The following is a 17756-nucleotide window of genomic DNA, read 5'->3' on the forward strand; positions in this document are numbered from 1 at the left end:
CCCAAGGAAGACAAGGATTATTTGGTCCAGATTCGATTACTAATTAATAATAATTATGTGATCGAAACTGAAGCCCTATTTGATACTGGGGCAGACCAAAATTGTATTCTTGAAAGCCTTATCCCACCTCAATTCTTTGAACAAAACAAAGAAATTCTCAGAGGAGCTAATGGATCCAAACTTGAAATTAACTTCAAGTTAACAAATGTTCAAATCCAATTCTCCTCCTTATCTATTCCAAATACATTTCTTCTAGCCAAAAAACTATCCAACAATGTTATTCTTGGAACACCTTTTATTAAAAAACTTGTTCCTTATCTTACTACAAACGAGGGCATAATACCCCAACTTCTTGATTCAAATGCCCTCCTGCCTTTTTCTAAAAAACTAACAAATTTTGTTTTGCAGGAAGAATGACAAATTCAGCAACAGTCGACGAATGGATACCTCAATACCTTGCCAATAATTCTATCGCAAAAGAATATTATTCTCACAAACATCAATGCAGGGAAGATAGGATCAGATTCTTCAATGTTGTATTTTACAACTTTGAAACTGGACAAAGCTTTCCTCCCTATCTTCGGTATCAACATAACAACATTGTTGCAAAACCAACAAAAAATACAGTTCGCAACCTGAAGGATCAAAGCTTCATGAGGCGAAGAAAAATTCAGAGACTAATTCTTCACAAACATTGGATCAAGCATCAAGGGGGAACACAAGCACCTGAGATTGACAAAATGATTCAAGAAACAAAACAAGAGCTATCCACAACTATCTTCTAAAAACAAGATATTCAAGCTGGCTCAATCGAAACAAAATTTAGAAAAAAAATAATCATTTTACTGTAAGCACTGTAGCAATCCGGCAAGTTACTGTACAAACACGGCAACAAAAGACAAACGTTGCACTGTAGCGGTACTGTAGCAACACTGTAGCAAATCACTGTAGCGGGTACTGTAGCACTACGGAAATTTTGCTATAAATACCCCTCAAACCCAACACATTCCACACACCATTCTAACACCAATCCTTCAAAGCTACTTCTCTCTCTAGCTTGAAGAATCCTCCTCCCTTTCTCTACAAACAAGTTCTTAGTTTTATATTTTAGTTTTTAGGATCAAACAAAGGAGTTTGCACAAGCTTCATATCCTTGTAAGTTTTCTTTTCTTTTCTTTTGTATTCTAATTCAATCAAATGGTTGGCTGAGCCACCTACATTCATATTCATTTACTTGTTTTTATTTGTTTTGATTATACTAACAATCAATGGCCGGTTATACCGCTTGAACTAACATTCTAACTTGTTTAAAAATTTTCTTTATATTCTGTTTATACATGGCTGGTTCAACCGCCTATACTAACTAGTGGCAGTCCGGCTGCGACCCACTTCCTAACTTTTATGTTTTCCTCCTCTGCTATTTACTTGTTCCTGGTTTAAGGGGCTAACCCCTCGTCCCGTCTGATATCAGAGCCAGGTTTCGATCCTGGGACCTGTGGGTAATGGGCCAGCCCCTTAAACCAGGAAGTGGGATAGATTAACTATATATGACGACTATATTTTAAAACAAAATCATAAAATTGATAGTAAAAACTCATTTTCCCTGGATCTGACCTCTTGACACTTCCCCGTCCTGGAGTGTTAGAATATTTAAAGACAAGTTAGAGTGTTAGAATGGTGTTAGAGTGTTAGTATATATAGTAATATACATATTATAAAACAAAATTGAAATATATATATTTATATAGTGTTACATAAATATATAAATATATAAATATATTTTAAACAAAATATTAATATTAATATTTATATATAAATATATATATTTATTTCAATTGATATAATATATATAATATACATAATTTTAATATATATTAGTATTAATATAATTTATATATATAATATAATATACATAATTGAAATATACATATTAATATATATTAATATACATATTATAAAACAAAATTGAAATAAATATATTTATATATTGAAATATATTTATATAATATATATAATAAACATATTAATATACATATTATAAAACAAAATTGAAATAAATATATTTATAAATTTACATAAATATATAAAAATAAATATATTTACATATTTACATAAGTATATATAAATATATTTATAAATATATATAAATATATAAATATATTTTAAACAAAATATTTATATTTAAATTTATTTATTTTTTGTATATATATTTAATAAATTTTATTTTTTTAAAAATTTATTTTTTGTATATATATTTTATTAAATTTATTAATTTTTTATATATATTTTATTAATTTTATTTTTTGAAATAAATATATTTATAAATTTATATAAATATATAAATAAATATATTTATAAATTTATATAAATATATATGTAAATATAATTATAAATATATTTTAAACAGAATATTAATATTTATATATAAATATATATATATATTTATTTTTTTGTATATGTATTTTATTAATTTTATAAGTATATATATTTATTTTAAACAAAATATAAATATTAATTTTTGTATTAATATTTATATATAAATATATATATTTATTAAACAGAATATATTTTTTTGTATATAATATTTATATATTAATATATATATTAATATATTTTTTGTATATTTGGAGTTGTTTTTTATATATTGTTTGGATATGGTGTTTTTGAAGTTGTTTTTGTTTGTGTATTACTGTAGTATTGTAGATGAAAAACAAGTATTTCAAAAACTCTCAAATCCAAACGGAGCCTTTGTTTATGTACAATCTAAGACTCGTAATGTGTTCCTATCCATTTATCTGCAAACGAGAGGGAGATAATCCAGGTTAAGTCTCTCGGTTTATCTCTAACGATCAATTTGGTTTGGGTATAAAGATCGAGAATTTGAGAATTTAAATGAGATACCTTTTAAATAAAGGTTGGTGAGAGTATTTGTAGAGAAAAAGTAATAAAAAGTGATTGATAAACTACTTGCTCTGAAATTCTGACAAAGCACGTGATTCAAGGCATATCCCAATCAATCTTTTCTTTGAGAAAGCAGAGGGAATAGCTCGGTCGCTACCAGTGTTTTGAAAACCGGATCAGACTGGTCGGTTCGACCAGTTGAATCACAAATCGATCATGCCTCCGGTCCAATTCATTGCTAAAGCCGGGATTGACAAAAAACCAGTGAACCGGTAAAAACCCAATCAAACCGTGACTCATGGTTTTCTGTATCTTTCCAAAATAACCCCCTTAAAGGACATAAAAGGCATAGTTGTAAGTAGGGGTGTGCAAAATCGAAAAATTTCGATTTACCGTTCGAATTCGGTAATTCGGAATGAAAATCGGAATTTCGATTTCGAATTGGTCGAATTTGGTAAAGAGATTTTTCAAATCAGAAATTTCAACTTCGAATTACGAAATTCGGAATTCCTATTTCGATTTCAAATATGTTTTTCATATATATATATATAATATAACATTTATATTATAATAATAATTTTTATATTCATGAATTCGATGAAATCAGAATTCCTATTTCGATTTCAATTTCATTTTCACACACACATATATATATATGTAATATAATATTTATATAATAATAATAATTTTTATATTTATGAATTCGGTGAAATCGAAATTTACCGAATTCCGAATTGAATTCGAAACGAATTCGAATTCGGAATTGGTGAATTCGAAATCGAAATCAGTCGAAAATTCTGATACCAAAATTCTGAAAAATTCCGATTTCAAAGTTCCGAATTACCGATTTGGATTTCGATTCACACCCCTAGTTGTAAGCCCTAAAGTTCAGCCGTCAACTTCTCTTTTTCTCCTTTCTATTTTTCTCTCTTTTCTCTAACTTTATTCCGATTTCTTTTTACTATTTCAAATTTACACAGTTTCCATGGTTTCTCCTCAAGACTATAACCTTTTATCTCCTTTCTCCAGTTTGCAATCTCCATGGCTCCATAGGAACCAAAGCTTCTCAATCTCCTTTTTCTTTTTACGGTTTTTATTTTTATATTTCTTGTGTGCTAATTAATTTGCTGTGATTAATCTTTTTTTTTTGTTTTTCACGGTTTTGGGTTGCCACATCATGACATGGTTTTTCTTAATTTTGGCCGAGGTTAACGTTTTTCCATCAACTCTCTGATTTTGCTCTTTTTTTTCAAATTCATTCTTTATTTATTGATTTTTTTTATTTTCCTGATTTATGTCGGAAGGCTATGATTTGATATGAGGTTGACACTACTTTCTTCATTTATTTTGTTGAAATTAGCTTTTTTTGGGCTGAAGCTATCTTTTTTTTTTGGCTGAAATTGTCTTTGTGCACACAATGAAACAATTACGGGATTGAACTCTTCCTTGCACAGTAGCTCATTTGATATTTTTTTTTTTTCAACACACATCTGACATTTTTGTGGAAGTGTTAAAACATTCGAGGAAAGGGTGCAAAGCAAAATATTGGGCCTTTCTTGTTTGAAGCCAGGGTGAACAAGTGGACAAATCTTCTTCTTGTTTGTTGTCTTGATCCTAATACTTGGCTCTAACGGCCCATGGGTCCTAGAACATTACAGAAGATGCTGTGAAAGTAGGCAAGATTCATAGATTGGTAAAAAAAGGTGAGTGGTTGGGGAAAAAAAAGGAAGTGAAGCATGTTTCCATTCTCTACTATTGCTCGCAAGATATTTTTTGGGAGTTGTAATCATGTTCAAGGTTAGATCTGAATACATCAGATCAGCTTTGTACCATGGCTTTATCATTTATGTGCTATTTTTTAAAAAAATATTTTTTTCTTTCATTTCATTTCATTTTTCCTTTACTTCTCTCTTGTTTAATACTCCGGCACTTGTGGGATGTTTTTTCTCAAGGATATTTATGTTCTTTTAATAGAATACCATATTATTCAGATTTTTAATTTTTAAAAATTAATTTAAAAAATTGAACCGATGAATCAACTGGTTGAACCGATTGAACCGAAAAAATCGCAAACCGAAAGCTTAGCAGTTCGAGTTTCAAAACACTGGCCGCTACCCGAGGTCCTTCTTGGGTCTAGTGTTCTCGGGCACGTGTACTTAGCCTCTACAGTTTAATTTGATGCATTTTTTTTTTCTTAAAGTGTTGCTAGAAAGTACCAAACCAAATTGCAAAATATCTATGCGACTATCGTGGTAGCTCACATGCATTTCTCATCTTCTTCTCTCTTTCCTTTCTATCCTTTGGTTTGTTTCTGCATGCAAACCACCCCCTCCACCAATTCACCAAACGCAGCACCACTACAATCACCGTGGAGTAGAAAAGTCAGGAAATGGTAGTAGGGAAAGGGAGCTTAGGAAAGGCCTAAAATTCAGGGCAGAAAAACGGTGGAAGATGGTGAATTGGGGGTGGGGATGGGAAGAAAGAGTTAAAAATGGCAACCCAAACTCCAGAAAATAGCAATCTTGAAGTAGCAGTCAGTTAAAATAAGAACATGGCCAATGATGGAAACTCGGGTTGCTTCTTCTCAAACGTTATTTCGAAATTTCGGAAAGACAGAATTCTGAATGGTACTAATTAAGAATATGCGCTCAAAGAATTTGCTTGGATAAAAACCCAGCATTAAATGATGTACAAATATTCTTCTCAAAAGAAGTCTATCCATAAAGAAAGCACATTAACTTCTGTCCCCAATTTTACGATTTTAACGTGCTCATTTAGTTATGTTTTGCATTGAAGGATATTCTTTTGCCTAATGAATAATGCTCACAAATCTGAGATCATTGAGGATGTTTATGAGACTACATTTCATAAGGTTAGTTTTCAGTTTAGTTTGTGTAGAATTAGTTAAATCATGCCTACAAGTTGACAAATAAAATATTTGATACACAAGTCTATGGTAACATATCCAAAAAATACCTCTAAAAAACAACTCAAAAACTCTCAAATACAACTCACCATCCTCATTTGCCCAATTTTATCAATAACTGACAAGCAATTATTGTGAATAGCAGTTCTCATTTATATATATTCTGTCACTCTATGATGATAACTCCAGTGTACAAGACAAAAGTTATAGAACCTGTAGCCAATCAGCACAGATTAAGGCACCCTTCTTGTTAGATCTGCCATTCCCTCTTCCCCTGTACATAATTACATCTATTTTATTGAAAGGGAATCCAGGGCTTACCGCCGATCAATACAAATAGGAATGGTTATGTTATATACCTGTCACAGTGGCTGTTGAATCATAGGGAAATGTCTAGAAGGAATACCAAAACTATTATTCACCAAGATTGTGCAGACAGAACCTCTCAAATTGTGACTGACTTCACACAGAGTTCTCAACCCTGAGAGAGCTGATCGACACTTTGTAGTGTTTCTCATTCACAGTTTCAGGTCTTTAACCATGACTTCTTGGATCTGCCACTTGATGTACCTTCCTGGATCCAGCACTTGAATACTGTCCAACAACACGAGCATGAGGTATAGATGCTTCACCGCGAGCAAGGGCATCCACATTCTCCAGAAGGTATTGCCTTGGAAGCCGCCCTACAATATTACCCTCCTCATTCCCGTTGTTATCAAGAAACGAAAAATGAGGAATGCCCTCAACGCCAAATTCATCAAGCTCTTGTTCCCACTTTGTGTTATCAACATTCAACATGACAAAGTTTATGCGATCCCTGAATCAACGAGTGAAAAATAGTTAAAATAGACCATAACAGCACAAGCGCCTTCAATTTTCAACAAATTATGCATCTCTTGCTAAATGTTGAAAGCATAGCTAAAATAGTTGCATTCAGAAATACAATAAAATAATTGTATGGTACATTCTTAAACAAGTAAATGCAGACATATACACGAATATCAATAACATTTAGGGACTGAAAATAGCCGAAGTGCATATATACTTATACTGCTGCTTAATTTTGTAGATGTCGGGAGCTAATTCCCGACATACTTCACACCAATCTGCATAAAACTCGACAACAGTGGGCTTCCCATTTGAAAGTGCCTGCATCAGAGATATGGAAAGAATGTTAAACATCCTCATGCAAGTTTAAGCACAGCTATATTGCAAGGGCGGACTCTGAAGCATGTTTTCAAGGCTAAAGTTAACATACTGTAAGGGGCCAATTTTAGATATCCTTGAACAACTTCCGAAACAAAAGCTATATATAGATGAATTTATTAAAAAAAAAAGGGGAAATTTGCCAATTTGGTCCCTAAACATTTACACTAAAACCAATTTTGTCCTTTATGGTTTTTTTTAACCAATTTAGTTCGTGAACATTTTTCGTTATCCAATGTAGGACTTCTGTGGTGGCACCACCAAAGTTTACTTTTTTTGCACGATCGGTGAAGGGCATAGTTGTCTTGTCAGTCATATTCCATATTAAACTGCTCGAATTGACAAAAAACGCAATTAACTCTCAAAACATTTGGGGAAAATGGATAGCATCTACTCACATTGGCCTGAAGGCCTGGAAAAAATGAATCAGGTTCTTCTTCTTCTTATTTCTCAGGCACCAACTCAGATACAGATTATTATACTTAATGCTGAGCTTCAAAAGGTAAGGAAAAGTGATAATAAAAAATGTGAAGATTCAGATCCTGAAGATGCCATCTTAAAAGATAGACTGACCTCTACCAGTGAAATTAAGGAAACCCCAAGCGTGAGCTCACTAGTATCTCTTAATGAAGTACGACAATCAAGTGTAATTTTTAAGGATCTAAGGGTTCAAGAAGAGCAGTCTCAAAGCGTGAGACAAAAGTTACTTGATGAATGTGCACAGTTAGAGGAAAAATTGCATGAGAAAGAAGAGGAGATGGTGTCTATCACCAAGAAACTCCAAGCTTTTGGGGACCAAAAATTGTTTAAGGAGCTAGGAGGCAGGTAAAAAGTCCGAAGCATGAGCTGAAAGGCCTTTGAAGAGACAATTAAGACCAGGTCTAATGAAACTAAATAGATGAGGAAGGAAAAATCAAGTCTACAAGCTTGGATCAAAGAACTTGAATCACCGTCAAAAGAGAAAGAATCACAAACTTCTTCTCTTCTTGAGAAATTTGAAGAAGACAAGAAGCAGTCACTGTCCAAATTTGAGGACTTGAAGGCACGAGTAAGTGATCTTCAGGCACGAGTCAGTGATCTTCAGCTGGAAGTGGACAATTTGTGCTCTAAGAAGTGCATATGCATGCAATGAAAGAAAGATCTGATCGAGTCAGTAGTCTAGTAAAACAGGTAGAGTTTCTGCAACAGCAATTTGATTTCATCAGCAGCCAAAAGTCTGAGTTGGAGTCACAACTCAAAAATAAATCTCAAGAAGCATAAATGGACGAGATAAGACTAAGATAAATTAACAGACCAGGCCTTAAATGGACAAGAGATAACAGAAGGCAAGGCCTGTCTAAAAGTGAAGGTCGAAGAGTTGGAGCAGGAGATATGTGCAATATCGAATCTTAATATTGAATTGGAGGATCAGATAATTAGCACAAAGAGTGAATCATATCATCTAAAAGTTGACAATGAGAATCTCCACAGAAGAATTTTTGTCTTGGAGACAACTGTGAAAGAGAGAAAATAAGCTATCTGCTCTTCAAAAGCAAATTGAGGCTCAGGAAAATGAGATGTCTAATCGGATTAGATCATTTGAGCAGCTTAATATGGAATGTGACCTGACGAGACAAATATGCCCCTTCACTGGTTGTGCAAAAGATGTAAAATGTGGTGACGCTGCAGCAGAAGTCCTACATTGGATAATGAAAAAGAGACCAGGACTAAATTGGTTAAAAAAAACCATAACTGATGATGTTGGTATTAGTGTAAATGTTCAGAGACCAAATTTGGCGAATTTCCATTAAAAAAAAAAAATTTACAGGGACCACTGTGTTCCCAACACCCCCAAGCACCTATCATCTATGCCCTTTCAATTAACATATTTGCTAACAACATTCTCCCGATAAAAAGCTTAGAATGTCCAGTATAAATAAGCATGACTTCAAGAAAAAAAAAAACTTTGTACCTCATTAATCAGCTGTAAATTGTAATAAGCTAGATATCTATAAGAACAAAGATTATGACATAAATCCTAGTTACAAGTTGCAAAGAGAAGAAGGATCCATACGACAGCCTTTTTGTCAGACCATAGTGGCAAAGATAGTTGAATTGGTAAAACAAAAGAAGTTGGAACAAAGAAATCGCACTGATCCAAAAAGCAACAGCTGACAGATACACAATTACTAGTAGTTTGCTTTCGTAACACAACATCTTACTCTGCACCCACGATTAACCACTAATATATGGTGTAAACATCCAAGAATTCGTACACAAAAGCAAGAGGAATAACCAATGATAGGCTCACAAGTTCGTCCAAAATACAAATTAACCTAAACATGGCAAATCAACTAGCAAGTACAATGTAATAATAGGTGCAGAAGAAGCAAACCTCTTCATAAGGTAAAGCCAAAGCAGAAAGGTCCTTCAATGAAACGCCAAAATCCAATCTTGAAGCCAAGAAAAGTCCAACTGCTGCAAGAATGGAAGCCACTGCTATCCGCTTGTTAACACGTTTGGTTGGATACTCTGGAAATCCAACCTCAACCTCAACCTTCACCTCATCGGAGGAGGAAGCTGCCTTTTCAGTAGCATTACCATCATTTTCAGGTACAGGCTGTACATCAAGTTTTTCCTGAACTAACATAATCAAGAATTATACAAAAAAATAATTGACCTTTTAATATGACAACCAAATTCCAACTAGTGAGAGGATTCCATCTATATACCGTTGTGGCAGAGGAAGAATCAGTGGAATTAGGGCCGGTTTGGCAGCATATAATCTTTAGATACGTGGGATTTTTAAGTTTAATTCGTGGACAGATGATGGGTTTAAGGAAGTGGGAGGGTAGGTGAGCTCGATAGGGGAATGGCGGGAGTCTGTGGAGACCGATGGAGGTTGGGGTTGAAATCACGAGCGCCATTGAAGATAGGGCGGGGGCTAGAGGCGCTTCAATGTTAAACACCTGTTTATCGTGCAGCGAAGTCAAAGTGTGATGGTACAAACTACAAAGTGCAGATTCATGCTGTGAGATTGACACAAAGGGAAATTGCTACGGACGGTTTTTTCCTGGAAGCGTGGGGGCTTTATAATTTCCCGAATAAATTATCAATTTAGTCCCTAAACTTTTACACTTAAGGCAATTTAATCTTTTAACTTTGTTTAGCATATAAGTTATGAATTAATCTTCTATACACTGAAAGTGTATTCACTTTCACTATTAAATACATAATACATAATTCGAATTTGAATTTAAAACTCAAATTTTGCATATGTGTTGTATATCCAACCGTGATAGTGTATACACTGTCGGTGTATATAAGATTTACTCATAATTTATTCTTTCAATTTAAGTTTTCTGTCCAATAATTTAATCCGTCATAGGTAGAACTAGAAAATTTTCTTTGAAACAACTCCAATTCAACTAAAACTTAAGTATATAATTTGAAATAGTTCTAAGTTTTTGCAAAGGTAAAAGTTTAAATCTACACAAAATATTTTTAGATCTACACAAAATCTAACTTTTTAACAGCAAAATACTTAGAACATATTTGGATTGCTATATTTTGAATTTTTTGTAGAAAAATGTATTGTAGCGACTTAATGTATATAAGATAAAAAGATGATTGAAAGATATGTTAACAAAAATATAAAATTTTTTTGTATAGAAAATTGCAATCCAAATAAGGACTTAATTTTTCAAACTTGGGAGGAGGAAGGCCTTCCTGATGACACGGATTGCACTCTGTCTGCGTGCAGCTGTGCCCATCCGTCCCTAGCCTGTCAGTCATGTACTACTGTATATAGAATCTCAGCAGAAAAATCAGAACCGTTAGTAGACGCACACCTCAATTTCCCAAGCAAGTGGTAAGTCATAGAGACTTGCCTAAGGCATGGAGGCTACAACAAACATTGCTAGAAGTATGTAGCAAGCCTTAGAGGCTTTCCAAACGTTCTAGATTATTCAAAAGTCTTGTGGAATAGCCTAGAACTTTGCCGATCCTAATAAGATTTGTGCTAGTCATAAGAATTTTATAAGAAAAGACAATTCCAAATCTGAGGGCCATTAGTTGACCACCAGAAAACTAGTGAACAGAATATTATGTTGAACTAGATTTTTTCTTTTGGATTTATTTCCTTGAAAAATCAGTACTAGAAACCTCCCTTATATTATGCAAACTTTTACATGTTTTCAATCTGAAACTTCAACCTAGTAAAAGGGGGGTAAAAAAGGAAGAACATGAGAAAAAGGATTAAAGAAGACATCAAGAGCAACATAAACAATGGATACTGGCCTCACATAAAGATGGTAAGTACTAACATTTTTAGCACTGCTTTTATGCTTTCTCCTCTTTATGCTAGTTTCCTTTTGATCAAAAGGATCATCCTCTAAAATAAACAAAGCCAAAGGTATGTCAACAAATGAGACCAAAAGAGGTATCCAAAGACAAAAGAAAGATGTAAAGCATCAATATATCCTAGATGACGATTTCAGTGAAAGCATCTATCAATGTGATTAGATGAATAAGAAAAATTACAGATGACTGGCTTCAAAAGATACATAACTTTAACCAAGAAGGCTTCAAGTTTTATTCAATCTGAATCTATTACATCTCCAAAGTATCTACCTTCAACATGGTCTCAGAACCATTACTAATTGTTAAATCTGGCCTATGGTGCATTTGATAAAATTGAAGTTTGAAAACTAAAGTCTAAAATTTGAAGTTTGAATCCATTAAATTATTGAATTTTTTAAGTATTAAATCTAATATAATTCAGTGCATATCACATTCAATGATAAGTAAATAGCTTATCACTTAATTTTTAGAGCAAGTTTTGCCTAGAAAATTCAGTGCCACTTAATTAATTCAGATGTTCAATTTTTCGTTATCAAATTATTTGAATATGTTAAAATCTGATTCTATTAAATTTAAGTGTTGAATTGCCCGGTTGGTTCAGCTTAAGAAAGTTATGTAATGCACAACAAACTATAGTAACACTTACCTGAATGGTCATGTAAAAATTGGGAATTAGTCCCCTTAAGAACGCAAATCTCTTCTTCAATACTTCATAGGTTCGTTCAATGACATTTCTAAACTTTGAGTAGTGCATATTAAATAACTTTCTTTTTGGGCCTGCTCGACCTACATTCTTGTACGGAGATAGAAAATCTGGGAACATTCTTGTATGTAGTATCAATAAGGTAGTACTTGCCTAAAACGTGGACAGCTTGGCATTAATGATAATACTCTGTGTCCCTACCATCAAATTAGGATTATATAAAATAACGACCTAAAGATAACATATCACTTTCGAGTAGCATTGGAAAATTAGATGGGTGCAATAGAGCATTCTCTAACACTTGTGCATTATGTACACTTCCCTCCTACCCAACATATATATATGTGTATGTGTGTGTGTGTGTGTGAAGCGCATGTCAAAGTCACAAAAAGCCAAAAGATTTTGTGACTAAATACTGTGTTGAGTAATGTAGGCATTTGTTGTCTCAGTGGTGGACACGCTGGAATATGGATGCCATCAATTGCTCTTATAGTATTCTACAGTACTTACAAATGATCGTTAATCTTTAAACACTTATCAAAAATGCTATTTACAAGAAAGTAAACTTTTTGCTATTTGCTATAGTAGCTTGTACTTATCTTGAACCATGGGAAGCATTTTGTAGAGGTTCCAATTCATGGATGCACTTAATCATAGACACATTGGTGAATTATTCTTACCGCAAACATGCAAAATCCTCTTTAGAACTTCCCTAACATACTGATTAATTGTCTTGGTGGACCTGTTGAACCACTTTGCCAATACTCATTGTTGTGCACTGTGACTAACTATTACCAAAACCATGGCTAATTCCTCCTCAATCTTAACACGCTTTTGATAGTTCTGAGGGACATAGTTATTTTACTTAAGTATGTCACATAAGAGAAGGAAATTGTCAACAGTAATACAACAATTCTCCATTATACATTTGTAGTAACCATTGATCAATTCTTCTACCCATTAGCAGTCTGTTAATGATCTGTCATGATGAGGAATTTTTAACTTTGGCCCTCCATAGCTTTTCAAATCTGGATGTCATAGTATCAACTTTGCTTCCAGTGCAACAATCAAATCCCCTTTGTTATCATTAGATGTCCATGTTTCACTTGACCTCTTGATGCCATTATTGTAGTCGTTCCAATCTATTACCTTTACATTAGCCAAGGAGACTTTGGTAACGAGGAGAGTCAGGTTCAATTATAAACTTCAAGTTAATTGAATTGACATGTTTTGCATGGCCTTAGTTAAACCTCCACCGGGGGTGTGCAATTAACTGGAGTGTACTCGACTACAAAGATGGAATGCGTGACAATTTCAAACACTTGCAAAATGGCCATCTGAAAAGCATATAAAGGGCTTGGGAGGTGAACCAACTATTGTACATCATGTATAATACAAAAAAAAAAGGTATACAAGTGGTGAACTAACTGTTCTACAGTTTATGCGTTCTTCAAATAGGAAGATTGGATACAGTGCATCGAATCAGCTTTGGAGCTATCAATAAATAGAGATACATATTGCCGACTACATTAGTCCAATTAAAGATGTAATAACTCTCATCCAGTAGTTGTTAAAAATAGTCACTTCATCTTTAACAAAGTTGTGACCCTACGAAAAGTTTTTGAATCTCCAATGGATTGAGACTTGAGGCACCTTGACATGTTCCCCCCTCCAGGTGAAGTTCATGTTTGATATTAGTAGTAATTGGATGATGTGTCCAATTCACAAATAGTATACAAATAAATAGTGGCATGTGTATGTCAGGCAAAAAAAATAATAATAAGACATCGGACAAGTCAAAATTTTATAAGATTTTCCACTTGATAAGCCTGCTCGTGCTCCTTTTTTGGTCTTTTTCTTTTTTCATAAGTCATTCACTCTTATTGAAATGTACTTGTAGACACCAAAAAAAATTTGCTAATTCATTCATTTGTATTTTATTTTTTAGTTACTTCATTTCATTATTGTTGATATCTTTCATTTAAAAAAAAAAGAGAAAGAAAGAAAAATGAAATAAAAAAATGAACAAGTTATTTAAACAAAATCATTTTTTGTTTGCTTGATTTTGTAGGAAAAAGCTGAAAAAGAAAATAAGGAAAAAAAAAAAAAAAAAAAAAAAAAAAAAACTGTTCCACGTGTGCACGCGCGCTTCATTTTCATGCTTTGTACAAGAAGCTACGCACCAGTACAAATGTGCAGCTGAAAATTTCGATCAAATTTCACTCGATTTTTTTTGCTCCAAGCTTTGACAGTACAAGGCCAAATCACCCCTTAATCCTTATCAAGAAACATCTAGGAATAAAATTGATCCAATGGCTCCAAATGAGCCACAAAAACCCAGCTCCATCTCTACCTTTGTTCTTAAGGTTTGAGGGTTGGATTTTTCGTTTAAAAGGCTAAAAAACGCAGCAATTAGGGTAAGTAAGAGAGGGAGAGTAGTGGAAAACGAGAAAAGGGAGAAAAGAAAGAGAAAGGGAGAGAAAAAGAAGAAGAAGAGAGAGAGAGAGAGTTTCTGAAAATTTTCTTTTAAGCCAGGGTTGAGCATCCTGCTCACTTCTTGATCAAAATCCGATTCCAAAGTTAGTCGTTTAGATGTTTTCTTCATTTTTGCATTTCTTAACTTTAGCACACTCTCATCCCTTCTATAAGAAGGAAAATTATGTCACGAATTTTAGTCTCCCGTACCCATTATGTTGCATTTCTCTCTTTTAGATCATATATACTTATCTAATATTATAATTTTTTGTTTTTTCGAATATCATCTTTCGCATTTTTCGTGACCTCTTCAAAGAATCACTATTGGACGTCGCAATTAATGTGATTTGCACCAACTAAATTTTGAAGAGACATTCCAACCATTCCGATACCTCTAGGTCTTGATTCGCATCCATATAGAAGCATCATAATGTGATAAATTTTACAATTTAGATTAGAAAAATTTTCGACTAAATTTTGTAACTAGTTTTGACTAGGTTGAAAGGGTACTTTAGATTTGAACCTATCAAATCTTTTCATTCCCTTTCTTCAACCGTGATTTCTGAATTCTTTTTTCTTGTTTTCAAATATCTGGAATCATTTAAAAGGGGTTTTATTTTATTTTTATTTAAAAATATATTTTGGGTGACTTGATACACATAAACTCAATACCAAGTGGCGACTCCTATTTTTTTCTAAAAACTTTTTTTTAAACTATTATTTTGGGCCAAAATTATCGCATATTTGAAGTCCTATTTTAGAACCTTTTTCTTTATTTATTTTCTAAAATCAAAATACATTTTTAAACACCTAAATTTATTTTTCAAAAAATGGGGCGCTACAGCTGGCGACTCCACTAGAGACTTTCTAGTCAATCCAAACATTTGGTTTAGTTGATTTTTTTTCTTTTTCTAACCTTTTTACATATCACATTGGGATGTTTTAGATTGCATTTTTTCTTTTTCTTTTACCCTTTTTAGGATTTTTTGTATTTTACACTTGTAATTGCCTCCCACTCTCCGTATATGTGATGAATAACTTGTTTATTTTCATTTATATTATCGCATTTTTGCATTTGGGGCAAATGAGTGTCACCCTAGAGTCTTTATGCATGTTTAATAATAATCCCTTCGCTCAAATGAGCACTTCATACGTGTATACACAATTTCTTTTAATTTTTTTTTATTTTCTTTTAGTGGTTGTCACACCATCCCTCCCTATTAGAATTAGGATCGATCCACTTGGACATATGACCGTGGCACGACGTACGCGTAACAATATTTGAGGGATCACTCGAATCACCGACTGAAAGCCTAGGGATTGATGACCCTTCATCTCTTGGTCTGAAGGTTTGGGAGTTTGAAATCTTATCGAATCTAGATGTATTAGTGAGTCCAACTTCATGCATTTATATTAGAAATTACTTAGGATAGAGTCAACCTTACCCAATTAGGAACACTAGACACGAGATTAGGGATTCTACCCCTTTTTCGTTACTTTATATTTTTGTATTATTTTATTGATCCAATGTGTTATGTGTTGAACTAACCTTTCTTTACTTTCTCTCCTTTTGCATTAACAAACTTTAGAAAATAAGAGTTCTGACATGGTACTCTTTTAAGAGCCCACCTTAGTAGATAGATTCTTACACGTTTGAATTACAAGTTATTGCATTTTAATACTTTAATGTTGCACTTCATTTTTAGGCCTATTCTGACATATAAAAAAAGGTTCCTTTAGGTCATATTTAATTCCTGTTATCACATATTTACTCGTTTTTGTGAGGACCCGTAAATCTTCCTTATTTCATAATATTTTTATTTTATTTTCTCGCATGCATTTTCTTCATTATACCCTATTATATTGATTTTCCAGAGATTTTTATAAGTGAGTAGAGTTTTCAAATCATTTTCCTAGTTTAAGTTAGTTCATGTTAAGATTGAAGCTTATTATGGATGTGGGTCCCGCTAGTGCGTTAAGTGCGATAAATTTTTGCCGATTAATTGAAGTTTTGTATCAAGAAATATTATTTTACAAGGTGCTAGGACATAATTAGAGGTTACCTAGAGGGATTAACCATTGGAAGACAACAAGATGAGGATTAACCCTTGGATGCCATTTGTCCTTGAAACATTGGACCTTGACTTTGACTTGGACTTGTCTTAACCTTTACTAAACCAAATTTTGACCCAATTTCTTTCCATTTTCATTGTATTGGCCGAAATTTATGGAGAGGAAAGAACAGGAGAGAGTTTCTTCAACTTCACCTTCAATTCTTGCTCAAATCTTGAGTTTCAACCGTTGAATTATCAAATTACTCCATCCAAGTTGCTTACTAAGGAGGATTAAAGCTTCTAGTTGAGGGATTTGTGAAGGAAAAGAATGGACACTTCAAGAAGAAATGTGTGACTGTATGGAATTGAAGTGGATGTATGTGTACCTTCCATACTTTGAATTAGTTTCCGCTTCACTTATGATATGTAATTCTTGGGGAAATCTGATGTAATATTTGAGATTTATATTATAATTTGTTTGAGGACTGTAGTGAGTGAGTGAGTCCCGGCGAGAGCTGGGCAGGCAGTCCGCCGAACCCTTTGGTTCGCCTTTGGGGGAAGTGGGGCTGTCACAGTTTTAATAAATTGGCATCATGCATCAACTTTAGAGAGAATGCCATTTAGTGAATTCCACTTCAAGAATATGCCAACCTTTTCTCCCTTAAGTATCTAACCCGTTATAGGATTTGCATATTTAAATTTTCGTTAAAAATGGAGGGATGGGCCCGCAAGTAAGGTATTTGACTAAACTTTATGCTCCAGATGGACAGGTCTTGATGAATCAAATAGTTGCTGGTAGTCCCCATTGAGGTTCATAGGTGGCCCACACTCCTTTCACCTAATGAAATCCATCAAGTAGCATCTCATTTAAGACCAATTAGAAATTTCAAGGACATTGAATCGGATGGTTATTTGGTAGAGGTCTTGGTACAATTATGGGACCCTAGTTGCTCAGCATTTAGGATAGGAAACCGAGAAATGACCGTAACAATTGAAGAAGTAGTCAGTCTTTTCAACTTGTTGGTGCGTGGCATCGTAGTAATATTCCCATTTGCGTCCGGCAAAGTTGAGTTTTGTCATTTCACTAGATTAAAAGAATTTGTAGTTAAGGGTCTGATCAAAGTATAGATGTGAAATTCCTGTTTGACCA

General features: G+C 33.5%; 1 protein-coding gene across 2 annotated transcripts; it reads right to left on the reverse strand.

Annotated features, from left to right (window-relative positions):
- Positions 1-5894: 5894 nt before the first annotated feature.
- Positions 5895-10060, reverse strand: LOC113778016 (thioredoxin-like protein HCF164, chloroplastic). Of its 2 annotated transcripts, XR_003469230.1 has the most exons (5): positions 9745-10060; positions 9408-9650; positions 6873-6976; positions 6187-6644; positions 5895-6101 (listed from the first exon to the last, which is right to left on the reverse strand). XR_003469230.1 is itself a non-coding variant. In XM_027323261.1 (4 exons), the coding sequence occupies exons 1-4, from the start codon at positions 9937-9939 to the stop codon at positions 6362-6364; spliced, it is 825 nt and encodes a 274-aa protein (XP_027179062.1). In that variant the 5' UTR covers positions 9940-10060; the 3' UTR covers positions 5895-6361. The 2 variants fall into 2 exon arrangements, 1 of the variants encoding a protein (XP_027179062.1); XM_027323261.1 differs by having other exon boundaries at positions 5895-6644.
- Positions 10061-17756: the final 7696 nt, after the last annotated feature.

This window comes from Coffea eugenioides, chromosome 7, assembly GCF_003713205.1.
Source record: "Coffea eugenioides isolate CCC68of chromosome 7, Ceug_1.0, whole genome shotgun sequence".
Classification (NCBI taxonomy): domain Eukaryota; kingdom Viridiplantae; phylum Streptophyta; class Magnoliopsida; order Gentianales; family Rubiaceae; genus Coffea; species Coffea eugenioides.